General features: G+C 41.5%; 1 protein-coding gene across 1 annotated transcript in view; it reads left to right on the top strand.

Moving 5' to 3' along the window:
• The window catches only part of LOC126252008 (vacuolar protein sorting-associated protein 8 homolog), a 208,484-nt gene that overhangs the window by 49,876 nt on the left and 138,988 nt on the right, over positions 1 to 19,620 (top strand). Inside the window, exons 7-10 of the mRNA XM_049952792.1 lie at positions 12,962 to 13,213; positions 14,262 to 14,396; positions 19,192 to 19,305; positions 19,403 to 19,518. Coding sequence (XP_049808749.1) covers positions 12,962 to 13,213; positions 14,262 to 14,396; positions 19,192 to 19,305; positions 19,403 to 19,518 — 617 coding nt within the window. The remainder of the gene's footprint in view (positions 1 to 12,961; positions 13,214 to 14,261; positions 14,397 to 19,191; positions 19,306 to 19,402; positions 19,519 to 19,620) is intronic.

Genomic DNA, 19,620 nt, shown 5'->3' with positions numbered 1-19,620 from the left:
TTGTATCAACTGTGGAGAGCAATACTCCTCCAGCTCGCCAGACTACACTGTACTCCAAAAGGAGTGGAAAATCATGGAGTAAAACACCCTGAACCAGTTGACTTACCAAGAGGCTAAACGTAAATGTGAACGATTACACCCCATTCGGTTGACATCCACATATGCTGCAGCTATGTTACCATCACCGTTGCAAGTACCAGTCTTACCGCACTCTGTGCCACGGACAGTGGTCCCTCCAGGCCACCAGAATACATCTGCCCCCTTGGTGGTAGGGGGAAAATCTCCTTCCGGTGCTCCCAAAGTACCTACTTCCCAAACACAGGGGACATCGGTCCCCTCCCCCAGCTGGAGAAGCAACAGCCTCCTCCGGTTCCTCTCATGCAGAAGTGCTCCCTTGGGACCCACTCTCCCATACTCTCCCAAAGTCTACACTAATGCCACAGTGGACCCTCATCAGTGGCTAAAGGAGCCAAAAGCTGCTGGACAAAGAGCTTTACAGTCTTCCACCGTGCCTGAAGCTACTTCGGAGAAGTCCTCCCAGCAAGCCCCTAAAGAGAAGCAAGAGGGCAAGCAAATAAAGAAGTCTGCTAAGAAAAAGGACCCTCTGGTGGCCCCAACACCACAGCTCCCTAGCAATTCTGTACCTGATGAGGCAGAGATCTTAGTGTCCCCTGAGGATCTGGATCTCACTGATGCCTCATCCACAATAAGAATGGATACAAATACTCAATTGGTGGCAGCAGGTGACCCTGATGCATAATCTGCCTCCTTGTGCTCTTCATGCCTTCCCAGCCTCATGATAATGTCTTCCTCCAGTGGAATTGCTACAGTTTTTTCCACCACCTGGCTGAGCTATGGCAACTGTTAAGCTTCACACCTGCTCTCTGCATTGCCCTCCAGGAAACCTGGTTCCTGGCAATGTGGACCCTGCCCTCCGTGGATGTTACAAGAAACATAGAGACTATAATAGTGTGTCAGGTGAAGTTTGTGTCTGTGTCCGAACTCAGTATGCAGTGAACTTGTGCCCCTTCAAACCCCTCTTGAAGCTGTGGCTGTCAGGATAAGGATGACACAGGAAATAAGTTTGCAATGTATATCTTCCTCCAGATGGTGCAGTACCCCTGAACTCATTGGCTGCATTGATTCGCCAACTCCCTTAACCTTTCCTACTTTTAGGAGGTTTTAACGCCCATAACCCCTTGTGGGGTGGCACTGTGCCTACTGGCCGAGGTAGAGATGTTGAAACTTCACTGTCTCAACTCAACCTCTACCTCTTAAATACTGGTGCCCCCATACATTTCAGTGTGGCTCATGGCACTTACTCGGCCATTGATTTATCCCTCTACATCCCATAACTTCACCCGTCTGTTCACTGGAGAGCCCATGATGACTTGTGTGGTAGTGACCACTTTCCCATCTTCCTGTCACTCCCCCAGTGCCATTCCCCAGATGTCAACCAAGATGGGCTTTAAACAAGGCAGACTGGGAAGCTTTCACCTCTGCTGTCACCATTGAATCTCCCCCACATGGTACCATCAATGTGGTAGTTGATCGGGTAACTAAATCTATCGTTTCTGTGGCGGAAAATGCGACTCTTTGATCTTTAGGGTGCCCCTGGCGAAAGTCAGTACCTTGGTGGTCGCCAGAAATCACTGAGGCCATTAAAGAGCGTCGGCAAGCTCTACAGTGACATAAGTGGCACCCTTCCCTAGAGCACCTAATAGCTTTTAAATGGTTGTGCCAGCTTTCGCCACCTCACAAAAAGACGGAAACAGGAATTTTGTGAGAGGTAAGTCCCGACCATTGGGTGCCATACGTCACCTTCCCAAGTCTGGACTAAGATCAGACATGTTTGTGGGTACCAGACCCCGACAGGTGTCACTGGCATTAACATCAATGGCGTGTTACCTACAGACGCAAACGCAATAGCCTAGCACTTTGCTGAGTACTGTGCTCGAGCCTTCCGTCGGAGAATTATCCCCCAGCATTTCGACACCTCAAAAGACGGATGGAAAGGAAAGCCCTCTCATTCACTGAACGTCACAATGAACCCTATAATACCCCATTTATGGAGTGGGAGCTCCTCAGCATCCTTGCACATTTCCCTGTCACAGCTCTTGCCCCAGATCGGATCCACAATCAGATGATCAAACATCTCTCATCCGAGTACAAGCGACATCTCCTCGTCATCTTCAACTGGATCTGGTGCGATGTCGTCTTTCCATCGCAATGGCGAGAGAGCACCTTCATTCCAATGCTCAAGCCCGGCAAATCTCCACTTGATGTGGATAGCTATCGGCCCATCAGCCTCGCCAACGTTCTTTGTAAGCTGTTGGAACGTATGGTAAGTTGGCAGTGGTGTTGGGTCCTGGAGTCACATGGCCCACTGGCTCCACACCAGGGCAGTTTCCGCCAGGGTTGCTCTATCACTGATAATCTAGTTTCCCTTGAGTCTGCCATTCGAACAGCCTTTTCCAGATGCCAACACCTTGGTGCCACCTTTTTTGATTTATGAAAAGCTTAAGACACGACCTGGCGACATCATATCCTTGCCACATTACATGAGTGAGGTCTCTGGGGCCCGCTCCCAATTTTTATCCAAAATTTCTTATCGCTCCATACTTTCCGTGTCCAAGTTGGTGCCTCCCGCAGTTCCCCCATATCCAGGAGAATGGGGTCCTGCAGGGCTCTATTTTTAGTGGCCATTAACGGTCTAGCAGCAGCTGTCAGGCTGTCCGTCTCACCTTCTCTGTATGCAGACAACTTCTGCATTTCATACTGCTCCTCCAGTACTGGTGTTGCTGAGCTGCACCTACAGGGAGCCATTCACAAGGTGCAGTCATGGGCTCTAGCCCACGGCTTCCAGTTTTCAGCCACAGAGTCATGTGTCATGCACTTATGTCGGCGTCGTACCGTTCGTCCGGGACCAGAAGTTTACCTTAATGATTTTCCACTCACTGTAGTGGAGACATATTGATTCTTAGTACTGATTTTCGATGCCCTATTGATGTGGCTTCCTCATCTTTGTCAGCTGAAGTGGAATTGCTGGCAGCACCTCAATGCCCTCCGCTGCCTGAGTAACACCAACTGGGCTGCAAATCGCTCTATGCTGCTGCAGCTTTACAGAGCCCTTGTTCAATCCCGCCTTGACTATGGAAGTCTGGTTTATGGTTCAGCCGGAGCCCACAGTGTTGTGTTTACTTGACCCAGTGCACCACTGTGGCGTTCGACTGGCAATGGGAGCTTTTAGGATGAGTCTGGTGACCAGCGTCCTGGTGGAGGCCGGAGTCCCTCCCTGCTCGCTAGTTATGTTTCGCATATTCGTAGTTACCTGAGCATCCAAATTACCATCTCCTTTTCGCACCCACGGCAGTTCATCTCCCCCATTGAAGGCACAGGTCAGGGCTTACTCGAGGTCCATTCATGTACACCTCCATGGCGTACACATAGGTTGAAGCTTCGCCTGGACCTTTCATATGGTCCTAAGAACTCAGTTAACCCCATGGCTCTCCGATGGCACTTCCTCTCGATTCTTGACATATACTAGGACCATGAAGTGGTTTAACAGATGGCTCAATGGCTGATGGTCATGTTGGCTTCGCATATGTTCATTGAGGACATAGTGAACAGCACTCCTTGCAAGATGGCTGCAGTGTTTTCACTGCAGAGCTCCTTGCAAGATGGCTGCAGTGTTTTCACTGCAGAGCTGGCAACCATTTCTCGTGCTCTTGAGCGCATCTGCTCATGCCCTGGCGAGTCATTTCTTCTCTGTACTGACTCCTTGAGCAGCCTGCAAGCTATCGAACAGTGCTACCACAGCCATCCTTTGGTAATGACCATCCAGGAGTCCATCTATGCCCTGGAACAGTCCAGTCGTTCCATGGTGTTTGTATGATCCCCAGGTCATGTCGGAATCCCAGAAAATGAACTTGCCAACAGGCTACATGGAAACTGCTTCTGGAGATTGGCATCCCCATAACTGACCTATGATCATTATTTCGCTGCAAGGTTTTTCAGCTTTGTGAGATGGAAGGCATAATCTCAATACGCACAACAAACTGCCTGCCATTAAGGAGACTATGAATGTGTGGAAGTCCTCCATGCGGGCCCCTCGCAGTGACTCTGTGGTTCTCTGCCAGTTCTGCATTGGCGATATGTGGCTAGTACATGATTACCTCCTCTGTCCTGAGGACCCACTTCTGTGGTGCTGTGACTCCCAAATGACAGTCGTCCACATCTTGCTGGACTGCCCACTTTTAGCCCCTCTGCGGCGGACTTTTAACCTTCCCAGCACCCTACCTTCGGTGTTGGGCAACAATGCCTCAACAGCATATTTAGTGTTACATTTTATTCATGGGGGTGGTTTTTCATTGTACCATCTAAGGGTGGGCATTTAGCCTTCTCTCCAAGGCCACCACCCTCCCTCGATTTTAACTCTGTCACACTTTCTTTGCATTTGTTTGTCTTGGTGGTCGTCATTTCCCTACATGTGTTCATCTCGCCTTGTCTTTTTGGGGTAGACATTTTAATGTGTTGCAGAGTGGCTGGCTCATCCTCTCTTATTATTATGATCAGCCAGCCCAGACCATCTGGTCTATGGTTTTAATACCTCCTTCTACTTTTCTTTGTGCTGTATTTTTTCCCATTTTCTGTTCATTCCATTCGTTTTCTTTTTAGGTGTGGTTCCCTATTCCTTTTCCCCCCTTTTACTTTCTAAAACGTACTTTGGGTGTTTTCGTACCTTGAGCCTTGCTTGCATCAGGAAAAAGGGACTGATGACAGTGTAGTTTGATCCCCTTACATCCCAAACCAACCAACACCCATGTCCCTATGATGGACGAATTACATTTAATACAATTTCAGGTCACAATGATAACAGTTTAGCTCTTGCCTTGAATAACAGTCAAATATCGCTTTACATTTAACTCTGAAATTGCTGCACTGATCTGACTAATGACACAAGTTTGTTCCTTTAATGTGAACCAGGGTGCTGATGCTATCACACTGGCTGTCAAAGAGTGTGGTGTGTGGCACTGCACTGTGATATAAATAGACTTCCTGCAATAGCGGTGTACGGAATGTCTCGAGGGCGTGTTTTCATCGCCATCTTTCATTTGTAGCTGCATCTGGCAGTTTGGTCTTTAGTTTGTGGTGCTGTCATGAGACACCAACTTTGACATGGAACCTCACTCTTAGGGCACGTCACATTGAAATGTAACAGATCTCTCTCTCTGTTGATTGCTCTCCTGTAGAACATGACCTAATGTGTATGTAAGTGTTTGCTAGAGCATCTACACAACTAAAAATGAAAATAAAAAAATATTGTGGAGGTGTGGCAAGTAAATAATGAAACTACTATCGGAAATGTGATTTATTGCAAACAAAGTAAGAACTAATTTTTATCCTCTTCAACATATGCTTCCCCCCCCCCCCCCCCCATCCATACACCACTGCACATGAGTCTTCTATTGTTAAAAGCAATGTTGTAGGTCATCCTTTGTCACTCTCTTCAACAACTCTGCCATTTTTTTTCTTGTACCTCTTCAATATGCTCCCTTCAGTGCAATTTTCACTCTGTGAACAGATAAGTCACAGGGAGTTAGATCTTGCGAATGCAAAGGATGTTAGAGTGTAGGAATTTGCTTGTTGGTTCACAAAACGGCATTGTGGGCTGATGCATTTTCCCGACACAGAATCCAAGCATTGTTCTTCCGCATATTGAGTCATTTCTTCCTTACTCTTTCTGCCAGTTTGATTAGGACATCTTTGTAGTATCCCTGATTAATGATTTGACTGTCAGGCATCTATTCAATCTTGATAATGCCCCTGATAACAAAAACAAATAAATCACCATCGCCTTCAGTACGGACATTCTTGTTAGTGCTTTTTTTTTTTTTTTTCATTCTTGGCAATGTGGGAGTCTTCCAGGGCATCAGTTGGTGCTTTGTTTCTGGGTCGTACTGGAAGATCCATGTTTCATCAGATGTGATGACACACTGTACAAGCTGTGGATGGAGATTAGAGTGGCAGTTTCCCGCCGCAGAGCACGTGGCTGGCGGTTGCTAAGGGGGCCATGGCGAGAGGCTAGCGTTTACGTGGCCTTGGAAAAACCTGAGCAGAAGCTTGGCAGGAGTGCATATGGCAATGTTTTTGCACTTGCAGAAATTTATATGCCAGAGAAAAATGTACGCGTACCTGCTTGCTTGTCACGTTTGTAAACAGAGCGATAAGTGGTTGCGTAATCACTGAGGTCAATGCTTGCACAGAGTGCATCCCATGCGGCTGATACCATACGCTCATTAATGAAGTAAGATAATTGTAGTTTTTTTGGTAGGGATAAAGGATAGGAATACTTTATTTAATTTCTATATTAATGAGTGAGATTGCCAGTGACAGTAATTTTTTTACAGTTGTCAACACCTTTAACCCACACTGACACAGATTCAGATTCATTTATCTTGTGATGATTCCTCGTCCTGAGAACCAAAGGCATGGACGACAGGTAATAAGATTTACCTATATCTCTATTGTACACCTCCACAATCTGAAATGTCCGATAAGCGATGACGTCACTGCTGTTGAACGGCTCCAGTCCTGCCACTTTATTGACTTTAGGTCCACATACCAAAGCAACAGTAACCCAGCCATTACCTTTTTGATTGGCTTCATTGTTGCTAAGGGTAAAGTTCAGAACTCCACCACAGAAAACTGATGGACTGTGCAGGATGACTTGTGCACCTACATAGTTCTTGGTCTCGATAGTAATATTGTCTGTTGTTTTATAGACAGTTGGGCAGGTACGCCTTCTTCTCCTATAATAACGTGGCATTTTCACCGTGAGTGGTCAATGCTGCTGCGTGTGCAGCTCCACGAAGACTGACGCCTTCTTAACAAAATCATTACTTATATAGACAAAACTGTTGCATCCTTGAGCCCCAGGTTTGCGACGTACGACTAGCAGTTCTCGACTGACGCTAACGATCAGAAATTTTCGAAGTCTGACATTTGCGTTTTATCCCATACATGTACTGTAGCCACTATAGCGGCATGTGTACCCGATTGCTTGTCATGATCAGAAGATCAGCAGATCAGAAAATGTATGCGTGTTAAGAGTGACACGGAGGTGCAAGTTGGCACTCATGGACAGAAAAATATGTAAAGCTAAATTATGTAGATGCACCACAAAAATATATAATAGTTCAAAAGTTACTGTTGTCTTAAAAATTGTAAATTTATGAATGTTCATAAGCTAATATCTCAGCAATGCTTTGGCTGATTAATATGATCAAAGTGTTCATGGATGTGGCTAGTAGAACTGCATCAAGCAATCATAGTGGATTTAGCAGAATATGTACCATTTTTGAATGAGAGGTCGGAATATGGGATTCAACTGAGAGAAACTTTGTTTTTGGTAATAAATAAATTTAAAGAGACAAAACTAGCAGCAGCATTCTAAACTTTAAAGAGGCAGGTATTTTTATTTAGTGTGTATTAATAAGTATGTATTTTTATTTGCTTATTTATGTTCAGTATCATAAATCTGGGAAAAGCAAAATCACATCACAAGAACATTATCTGGGAAAAAATGATGGCAGATACAAAAAAAAGTTGGACTGAAGGTTGTTATTGCCCAGAAAATTTCCATATTTTTTTAATGTATCGTATGTGTTTCGTGTTTAGTTTTAGAATATTCATAATTTTTTTGTCAAACATTGTTTTGAGTTAGGCAGTCATTTCAAGGGTGCATAGGGTGGCCATCTGTGAGGGCAGTTGAGTTTGAGCGACGCTAAGAGCCAGATGTGCCCCTCATCTGGGGCTGGTATTGGGTTGGTAACCACGATCGGGGACAAGTATGTATGTAGCAACGTTCGAAAACGATCAAGTTTAGCGCAATATAGTGGTTTAGGGCAGCAGACAGCAGTGTATTTTGTGAACTGTGAACAGTGCCGTGATCGTGACATATGAATTTTATAGTGAAGTGTTGTAGCATCAGTTATCAGCAGCTGCCATTACGTAAAAGCCCCTCAGACTGCATTTTGTGTGTTAAGTCAATATTGTCACAGAAGGAGCTGAGTAGCACGGTCACTATGGTGTAGTGGTTATGATGCTAGGCTGTTGCAGGGAGGATTGTGAGTTCAAAACTCACCTGAACTGTAAAATTTTAATTTCTGTATTTGGTTCAAGTACCTTCTAGAAGTATCCACAAATGTCAAGAATTATTATACTGGAATGTTCTGTAACTGTATACATACCGTGTTCTGGCCGGAGGCAGTTTGCTCCTCACTCTTGTATGTGCAAGTGCTGAAAAAACCTTCATTAAGTGAAGTTAGTGTTCGTCATTCATCTAATTACACCTTCTTCTATGTGACAATATATTGGACTGTTTGTGGAAAAATTGAAATAAACTAATTGTTCAAATTATAAATAAATGTGAGTGACTCAATATTTTTAAATTTCACCGCAATACCTGCCTGAATTTTTTTAATATTTTATTTCATCTTGAAAATTGAGTTTATGACAAGTGTGAGCTGGCACCCTATGACGAAAAACATAGCCATCATTGAGACCATCCTCATCTCTGGGCTGCTCAAGCTGAGAGTTGAGTGTAACAAATATATATATTTTCGTGCTGTAGCACATTGGTGCTCGAGCCAAAGTATACAATCCATAGTGCGTAGTGCCCAGTACCATCGTAACACGTGACCAAGTCCGGTTTCCCGTTGACTTGTTCCATGACATCAGAGCAGACGTTCTTCCAATGACAGCTTTGCTCCTGAGAGAGGTTTTTCAGAACCAGTTTTGCACAAACTTTGGTCATGTTTAATTCATCATCCAAAATTTGTCTTACTATCTTCTTTACTTGCTCACCATGTATGTGATATCCCGAATGCTCAGATGTTGGTCATTCCACATAGTTTCATTAATCTTCTGAATGTGTGCCTCATTCCCAGAACTCGCAGATCAACTGGAAAGTTCATTATCTTCAACATCTTTGTGACCGTCTGAAAACAGTTTAATCCATTCAAAAACTCATGCATGTGACCTAGCATTATCACTAGACACATCCTTTAACATATAAAAACATTCCAATGGTGACCTTTTTAATTTCACGGGGAACTTGGGTTAATGCGCTACTCAATTTTAAAGTTCACCATGCTCATGGCACTACTGCAGAACAATATCCTCTACAACTAAGGCTCAAAAGCAAACTGAAACAGACCTAAAGATGAAACAAATGGTGGCTGCTGCTCTTGAACTTTCAATGTCTGCTGCATTCCAGTACCAACCTCCCACCATGCGACAGCGCAACAGGAGGTGCACATTCATGTTGTATAGTTACCACACCTTGTGTATTACTACATTCTGGCTATTAAGAGTTTTGTAGCTGCATATTTCACCCCTTCCTGTGCCAAATTTGGATTAGGGTAATGCAGATCATTTTCCCTTCTATTGTTGCATTCATGAACATCTGTCACTACACTATGTGATCAAAAGTATCCAGACACCACCAAAAACATATGCTTTTCATATTAGGTGCATTGTGCTGCCACCTACTGCCAGGTACTCCACAGTAGTGACCTCAAGTCATTAGCCATCATGAGAGAGCAGAATGGGGTGCTCCGCGGAACTCACGGACTTTGAACGTCGTCAGGTGATTGGGTGTCACTTGTATCATACGTCTGTATGCAAGATTTCCACACTCCTAAACATCCGTAGGTCCACTGTGCCCGACGCGATAGTGAAGTGGAAACGTGAAGGGACACGTGCAGCACAGAAGTGTACAGGCCGACCTCATCTGTTGACTGACAGAGACTGCCGACAGTCGAAAAGGGTCGTAATGTGTAATATGCAGACATCCATCCAGACCATCACACAGGAATTCCAAACTGCATCAGGATCCACTGCAAGTACTATGACAGTTAGGCAGGAGGTGAGAAAACTTAGATTTCATGGTTGAGCATCTGCTCATAAGCCACACATCACGCCGGTAAATGCCAAATGATGCCTCACTTGGTGTAAGAAGCATAAACATTGGATGATTGAACAGTGGAAAAAGTTGTGTGGAGTGACGAATCACGGCATACAATGTGGCGATCTGATGGCATGGTGTGGATCACTATCACAGCACAGGCCTACATTGATGTTTTAAGCATCTTCTCGCTTCCCACTATTGAAGAGCAATTCAGGGATGGCAATTGCATGTTTCAACACGATCAAGCACCTGTTCATAATTCATGGCCTGTGGCGGAGTGATTACATGTCAATAACATCCCTGAAATGTCCTGCACAGAATCCTGACCTGAATCCTATAGAACACCTTTGGGATGTTTTGGAACGCCGATTTCATGCCAGGCCTCACCGACCGACATCGATACCTCTCCTCAGTGCAGCACTCCATGAAGAATGGGCAGCCATTCCCCAAGAAACCTTCCAGCACCTGATTGAACGTGTGCCTGCGAGAGTGGAAGCTGTCATCAAGGCTAAGGGTGGGCCAACACCATATTGAATTCCAGCATTACCGATGGAGGACGCTACGAACTTGTAAGTCATTTTCAGCCATGTGTCTGGATACTTTTGATCACATAGTTTATCAAACTTGGATAGATTGTTGATAACAAATTTCATAAGTGAATAAATGTAGCATGAGGCTGTGGTTAATATTTCCATTTCCTTAAACACATAGCACCAAGATCTACATGTGGGAACTTCTGTAAATAATTGGAATCCTTTTCTTGTGTGCACTGAATACTTTTAACCTAAGCAAGGAGTTACCCCCAAAATATTATAACATAAGGCATCAGCTAATGAAAATACGCAAAATACTTTAACTTAAAGACCTCTATTTCCCAAAAATTGGCAATTATTCTTACAGCAAAACTAACCGAACCTATATGTTTTAGCAAATCTACTATATTGTTTTTCCAATTTGTTTTCATTAGTATGCATACCTAAGAGCTGTATTTTTCTAACCTGTGTATTATTTCTTGTTAGTGGACTACGTTAATAGGAAGTGGAGTATTTGTAACAGGACAAAACTGGATGAACCATGTTCCTGGATGGATGCATCACATACTCACATGCCAATAATGCGTTCTCTTTTAAACTCACTGACTTGACGGTACAGTTTGTGCATATGACTGCGAGGCATCCTGCATGTCTGCTCCAACCACACTGATCCATTACCTTCAGTTTATAGCGACAACGACAGCTGCAGGCACATTTTACCAGTAAGTGGTGCTGCGTCACGATATCAATGTTGACTTTGAACCCATGGGGTCAACATGGTTCAAATGCTCATGATTTCTGCAGAACGTATTAATGTACATGCCCTGTGAGTATGAATGTCCCATCTCTAGTTGTTCAAGGTGTTATGTTTTTTCTGAACATGAGTCTTGGCACTGGGCAGCAGTATTGACATCTTTGGAGTCGCCTTATTTCTTTATAGAGGCCTAACAATAGCATATTTAAATCTTCCTGGGAAATCACTGTGAGTTAATACTGCATTACATACATGGCTAAGAAAATTACCTATTATAGCCTTACAACATTTTAGTGACTTGTTGGAGATATTACCCATCCTATATGAACTTTTGATTTTAAAAGTCATGGTCCCCTCCCTTATTTCAGTAGAGATGTGAGATTAACTTTTATTTCACTAAATGTCCTCTGTATTGCTTCTTCAGCATACTGTTTTGCTTTTTGTTCTGAATTATTTGCATCAGTCTCCTCACTTCCTTTTTTAAAAAAAGGTAATTACTAAAAATATCTGCTGCACATGAACAGTCTTTTACAATGTTTCCATTCTGTTTAACAGCAATAGTGTCATCCCCTAAGGCTTCTTTTCCTGTGTCTTTTTTGGGAATATTCCCTGTTGGTTTGATTTTATTATATGATCTGTCAATTTCAGATGAGATGTGCATAATGCTGGATTTTTGCAACTTTTTGTAATATGTTACAGTACTGTTTATAATAGGGAAGTATTTCTGGGTTATTATTTGTTCTAAACAAAGATTGTTAGTCTAAGATAAAATGAGAAATCTGAACAGCTAAAGTGTTTCTGGTGTGAGGTAGTTAAGGATGCATTTCTTTCACATAGTGTCTCAAATCAGGTCACTCTCAATAGTTGTAAGAAATAGTCAACTTCAGTGCGAACCTAAGACAATTGTTTATCTTTCAGAAAGACTAAATAGTTTTAGACAATCGAAAATCCAGGATGGAATGTAACAATATTATGGAAAGGATAGTTGCTACTCACCATATAGTGACTCAGCGTCTCTGCTATTTGGTAAGTAGCAACTATCTTCGTCATAATATTGTTAAATAGTTTTAGACTTACTTTATATATAAAAGTAGTCTTTCATTGTTTTCTGCTGAAAAATGAGCATGTTATATATGTTTCCTTCAAGTGGTACTGGGTGACGTGTTGTAAATTGTGAAGTGTTTTCTCTTCTTTGAGACAATACTAATTCAGAATCTGGCTAAGCCACTTGATTTTGGTTTTGCAAAATTTCTTTAATGCATCCGATGTGAAAGCTATGATGCATCCAATGCAGAAGGTATGTATTCGTCAATCTGTCGTCAAAACTGAGTATTCAGTTTCTTTCAAAGAGATAGAGGGGCTGGCCAGCCCCTCTATCTCTTTGTTAGTATTTGTTTCACATCTTTATATGAGATTTTCCATTAATCATTTATTCAGTTTCTCTTGAAGTTGCACCACGAGAATAAAAGGGCAAAGCCACAAATGAAAGCTGTAGCAGGCCTTGAACAGTTCTTCTTGTTAATCCTTATTTCTGTTCTGGAGCTTTAGTGATGATAAAGTATTCGTCTCATTATTACACAAGGTGTCACAACTTTCACACAGTTTTGTAACATTACACTGAATCGTCAGAACTTCTGTCAGTATTTTTCCAGTCAGTGTTCATATAACTTCATTCCATATGCAATCTATGCTTTTTTACAGGTTTCTGTAGACAATAAAAGCAAAGTACGGTTTGTGGCACTACAGCGCTTGAGTGTCGGTTACCAATTACTGAGTCTGCACTGGCTGAATACACGCACCCTGGCTGTTTTGGACACATTGGAGCAGCTGCATCTCGTGGATGTTCGGTCACATGAGGAGCTAGAGGTTCTGGACCTAGCAGCTGTTGGCCTGGTGTATGCAACAGCACACTTCAAGGGTCTTGCAACTGGTGGAAATGTCAGCAAAGCATTGGTATGCTATTTTCCAACAACCATAATGTCTGATATTTTGTGTACTCTATAGCTTGAAACTGTTACATTTTCAAACTGTGTATAACAACATCAAAAATGTGAAAGAGCCATAGAATTTACTTGGAAGTTTGGGTGAGAAGAAGTATTACTTTGAAAAAACAAATCCAGAGCCCCCAGTTTTGTAATAAATAAAGTACTCTTCATCTCAGGGCAGAAATCCAACTGGAGGAACATTGTTTGAAATGGTCAGGAAATGATGCTTTCCTCATTCCTATCAATATAAGCCAAATAAGCATATATAATGTTTTTTGGGAAAAATGAAGACTGTAACTGAAAGAGCTAAGTTGTCCTCAACCAGTAGATGGGTTTTAACACCACTGTGCTTTATTAGATGCAGTCTTCATGGAGATGCTATGTTCTTGGCTTCCTCCAATCTTTGACTGACAGCCCTTTTCTTACAGGTTGACATACTGTTTAATGTGCACTCTGAACCACAGTGCAATGTGCCATTTTCACATTAACAAATAATTGACAGAATGATAAGTGACAGAAAAATTCTAGGACCAATTTTTGATTGGACCCCAAACATTTTGGTTTGTAAATTGCACTTACCCAGTTAGCAGTGGCTACACATGACTACTAGTCACTGTTGTTTTACCATGTATGAATGAGGTTTGGTAACTGTTTCCCCTCAGATGCAGTACACATTATAACTCATTTCTACTTTGTTGTTGTCAGTGGAATGTACAAGAAATCCATGAAATGTATACTTCCATACATATATGAAGCTCAAAGGTTTAAAACTACTAATTCCCAGTTTTTGACATGAAACAGAGTAAATACTAGTAACTGATTTCTGGCATAATTTCTGCAAGAAAATGTATGGAGGTATGTGAAACTAAGCCCTTAATGTCAGTTTACGACAAGTAAAGAAGTTCATACTTATGACTGTATAAAACTGGAATGATTTTTCCCCACAAACATTAGTAGTTCTCGTATATTTCATTTATTGTTCCTGCATTGTTAATTTTAATTTGTTAATTTTCCAGGCCTTAGCAGGGGAACATGCCTGCTATAATTCTGTAGTCAGCTTTGGAAGCCAGCTGCTGCTTTTGGGCACTAAAACATTTCATGTGTTGTCAATCAGAACTTGGAATGATCGTCTAGCACACCTTGTGAGACAGGTGAGTTGTCACATTCTGCTCCATTACTGTAATGAAGGATAGCATCATGCACTATTGCCACATTTGATAGTTGGCTATAATTGTAATAAGTAAAAGAGAGAGATTAATTATTGTTGTTCTGTCACCAAACAAATATGACAGATTATAGCATGGTGTTTTACATGTTTATTCCATTAGCTTGAAAAAGGTACATCTGCTGTACACGTCTTAGGAAGTAAAAAGGATAGTTCTCAAACATTCTATACTTTTTTCCTTATAACGTAGGATGAAAATTAATGACCTACACCCTTTGTTATGTTACTCCTGTCATGTGTTGTTATCACCCTGCTTGCCAATAATTTCCAACACTCATTTTCCTTTTTGAAGGGTTCTTTCCTGCTGTCTGTGTTTTCCTACACTCTTTTACTGAAACATAAAAAACTCTGGAAGACTTGAAATTATTTTGTTTTTGCTATTTATTTTTCAAGTAAGGAAAAAATCGTGTAAGTCATGTAAGCTGATAGTGTTGCTTGTAATTAAACTGTAAACTGCATCATGTATCTTTCTATGAAAGTGTAGAAGTGGTATAAATTGGCAATGGCCCCGTACTTTGTCTCTGGTATGTGCCTTGTTATCAGCCCGAGTTTCCATACTGTACTGAGACCAGTAACGGATTAATATCCCAACCTAGAGGATGAAAGAGAGTGCTGATTTGTTTTCTATTTCCATTTTGCTTGTCTGAGGAATGGGGTATCCCTTGAAAATATTTGTTCATGAATTTCATATTTTTTGGCTGGGATCCAACAGCAACACAGGGAGAGTAAATTCAGTAAACAACATTACAATGTTTCATTCATGCATAACTAACAGTAAGTGGTATGTTTTCCATAACCTATGGTTTCCAACAGTGTGTTTGTAGTAACTAGAGTTACATGCTACATATAACTATTTCGCTTGAGAAATAAAAGTAGCAGACTCTTAGATGAATATAGTGTGTGCTTATGCGTGTGCCTGAGCGTGTACTCTTAGCTCATTACAGATTTCAGCCAAAAGCAAGCAGAGCTTTCATTCTTTTTTGTTGATCGCTCAATGCTTCTAGTATTCGGCAAGAGGTCTTCTTTACTTCCAGATTATTTAGATTCTTATTTAAGCATTTTATTTAGTCTGAGACACTTCCATTTTTGATAAAGTACGTAATAAATGATGTCGTATTTGCCCAAATACAAGATTAAGATTTTTTTTCCCCAACTTCATGTTCGAAAATACAGGGTTGTCTTAAATTCACAGATTAAACTACTGCCGGTGAAGTCAATATTTTTACGTAACGTAAAAGACTAATATGGGGATTGTCTTATATTTACAGATGAATCTTTGGCAATTGAAGTCACTTGAAGATTGATTCTGAAGAATTTGGGAAGATTGTGTAGTGTCACAAAATTGCAGACACTAGTGTTCATACTAGGTGTGTGAAAACTAATGAGAATGACAACACTGCAGATGATATGGCAACCTGAGTTTTTCTACATGTGTAGACTTGTGTGATCATCCCTTTCAGATGCTCAGGCAGAGTTTTAGCTCTATAGAATCATCATGTGACTATCAGAGAGCAACCATCAGTGAAATTGTGTGTGTGTGTGTGTGTGTGTGTGTGTGTGTGTGTGAGGGGGCGCGCGCGCGCGGTGGGATTTAGAGCAACGTTATGCTATCAAGTTTTGTGTTAAAGTTGGGGAATCCATTGGTATGACCATTGAAATGTTGAAACAGGCATATGGAGAACATTCCTTATCAAGAGCTCAAGTTTTTGACTGGCACAAAACATTTTTGGAAAGCTGAGAACATGTTAAAGAGGAACCTCTCTCGGGGAGAGTTGAACTTCAAAAACCACTGAAAACGTCGAACATTTGGGTGCTCTTGAGAGATCGGATTCACGTTTAACAATAAGGATGATGAATGAGCTGTTAAACTTACACTTTCACTGTATGTCAAATTTTGACCAAAGTTTTGCACGTTCAAAAGGTCTGTGCCAAAATGGGTCGATAAACCTTATAGCAGAGCAGGACAGTCAAAGAAACGTGTGCATTGATCATCTTGAGAGGAATGACAAAAAGGTTCAGGCGTGTTATCACAGATGGTGAATCCTGGGTTTTTTAGTATGATACTGAGACAAGGAGCCAAAGTGAGGAGTGGCACTCTGAGACATTTTCTTGACTGATAAAAGCTCGAATGAGCGAATAAAAGATTAAAACAATGCTGAATTGCATTTTTGGCAATAGGGTATCATGCATAAATAATCTGTTCTTCCAGGACAACCTTGTCAACAAAGTGTTTCACAAAGATATCCTTGGAAGGCTCAGGAAAAGGGTGAGACCAGACATTGCAGACAACTGGACACTGCTAATGACAATGGCCCATGTCACACAGCCAATTCCATCATGGAATTTTTGACCCCAATTGTTCCACAGCCCCCCCCCCCCCCCTATTCACCTCATCTGAGTCCTTGTGACTCTTTTCTTTACCTGAAATTGAAAAATGTCTTAATAGGACAACCATTTTGGACTCTGGAGAACGTTCAAAAGAATGTGAGTGACATGTTAAAGGCCCTATCACTTGAGGCCTTTCATTGCTGCTAAAAGGACTGGGAACTACTTCACCAGTGTATTGCTGCTGAAGAGAACTACTTTGAAGGGGCAATATTATTCTTTGAAAAAAATAAAAACTGTGATAGATAAAAAATCAGTTCCATTACTTTACTCCCTCACCTTGTACTCCTACTTCTGGCACAGTCACAGGCAGTGCCTAATTTGACTGTGTTTTGTTTTTATGGCCAATTATTTAATGTATTTCATTCATTCTTTCTTTCACAAGGATGTTATTTATTTAACAACGTTGTGTGAGCCGAGTGAGTACCTCAGGTGACTGGTGTCCATCTGCCACATAACATATGCTGACAGCTGTTGCTCCTGCCACACATGCCAAAGTTTTTGAGAGGCCAAGCTCCATGACACTGCATTAAGGAGGTCAGAATCTGTTCTGACCTCCTCGTGCCACATAGATGCTGTTCTTATGTTAATAGTAAATTGTTACTAATTGTTTTTCTGGAGTGATTGGAATAAGTTATCACAAAAGTGATATTATTTGTTAATTAGCTCCAGTGAGCAAAATGTAATATTGATTTTACCAAACTATATTATACTTAACAAAGGAAAAAACATGACTATTTCCATAGTAGCAATGAAAAAGGGACTGCAACAAAATGTTTTTCATAGTTAGCTGCCTTTTCATTTGTAGTTGGGGTGGAAATGGCTTTAAAATAGGGCAGATCCTCAATAGTTGAATACATTTTTTGAGAAGATGGTAAAACTCTGTATAGAGGCCAGTGGAACACATACGTGTGTCATACAGCAATATTAACAATGCTTGTGTTGATGGAATAGCGGAAATGAAAGGTAGTGTGTCAGCTGCTGGTCCTATGCAGCCAGTGAGAGAGCATCAGGAAATGAAGGAAAATATTCCAGAATGAGATTTTCACTCTGCAGCGGAGTGTGCGCTGATATGAAACTTCCTGGCAGATTAAAACTGGAACTCCGCTGCAGAGTGAAAATCTCATTCTGGAAACATCCCCCAGGCTGTGGCTAAGCCATGTGTCCGCAATATCCTTTCTTTCAGGAGTGCTAGTTCTGCAAGGTTCGCAGGAGAGCTTCTGTAAAGTTTGGAAGGTAGGAGACGAGGTACTGGCAGAAGTAAAGCTGTGAGTACCGGCCGTGAGTCGTGCCTCGGTAGCTCATATGGTAGAGCACTTGCCCACGAAAGGCAAAGGTCCCGAGTCCGAGTCTCGGTCGGGCACACAGTTTTAATCTGCCAGGAAGTTTCAAGGAAAATATTGTTATATCCTCATTAATTTTTAAGACGGATGCTGTATATCAATGAAACAGTTCGTAATTTTGATTAGTGAAAATGTGTTAAAAATAAAGTTCTCTCAAAGGACCTCTTTAAGAAAAGGAGTATTCTTATACTAGTAGAAATACGTATGAATTCTCATGACAGACTATACCAGCTATTCCTCTTTGTAAGGAAGCTGAGCTTAGTAGAAGCATGTTGCCCACCGCCTTTTTCCTGCTGACTAAGATGGTTTTTAAAATCCTAGTGGGCAATTTTTTGTAAATGTACTCTCAGTGGCTTCAGTGCATATCATAATCTTTAAATTAAGACTGAAAATCAAGGAAAGTGTTTTATTACGTGAATTAAAATAGCAGTGACAAGAAATAAAGCAGTCTGGCAGTTGTTATTCGCTGAAGTATGTACAAGCTATTATAATGATGGGTTCACCACTCCCAAAAGCATTTAAAAGCCTCTGCCAGCGTCTCCCCAGCAAGGAATACATGTACTATCTTCTGTTTGCATCTAGTATAAGTGCATGGTCAAATGTGACATTGTTTTTAAAAATGATTGAGCATTGTGTATCTGAGGCAGAACACAGAAACCAACCAGGAATTTGTGGTAAATTTGGAAAATCGCATAAAGGTTGCATTGAGGCTGGTCATTGCACCAGTCATCATTTTTAATCTGTGAAATGAATTCAGTCTGGGAGTGGCTGGCCTTCCTGTGTCCCAGAATTGGGTTCTTTAACCCACTTGTATATGAGGGCAGGTGTCTCTGAAACACTATCATTTTAAATGTGTAACATGATACTAATGTTTGATAGGTAAACTGCAAAGTTAAGTGAAAACCTGACCTTCCTTCACTTACATCATGATTAAATTGTTACATGCAGCATTGGGTTTCTATGCAAAATTGTGACATTTTCATTCTTTCCTAGGATCGGTACCTGGAAGCACTTTCACTCGGAATGGACTTCTACCATGAAAGAGGGAAGGCAGTCATTGGATTGAAAGGCCCTAAAACCAAAAGAAAAGAAATAATTTGGCAGAAGGTACTAATACATGCTGTTGTGTATGACCCTGATAATTTTTGAAAATATTGTGATCTAAACAATCAGTTTGTTAAACATAGTATAAATTATGTTTCAGGTGCTGGAGATACTGAACATTTACATAGATGAAACACTAATTCATGGTGGCAGTACTGATACCTATCAAGAGTCCATACCTGCATGTGTGGAATACTGTGTGTCATTGGATGTAATGTGAGTGGTGGTCTTAGTTTAGGTATCAGACTGAATTTTGCTGTAAAGCACAACAGATAATGTTGCTATGTTCCTAAGTAACTTCTGTTTGTGATTTTGTGT

This window comes from Schistocerca nitens, chromosome 4, assembly GCF_023898315.1.
Source record: "Schistocerca nitens isolate TAMUIC-IGC-003100 chromosome 4, iqSchNite1.1, whole genome shotgun sequence".
Lineage (NCBI taxonomy): Eukaryota > Metazoa > Arthropoda > Insecta > Orthoptera > Acrididae > Schistocerca > Schistocerca nitens.
This window is presented reverse-complemented; position numbering and strand designations above follow the sequence as displayed.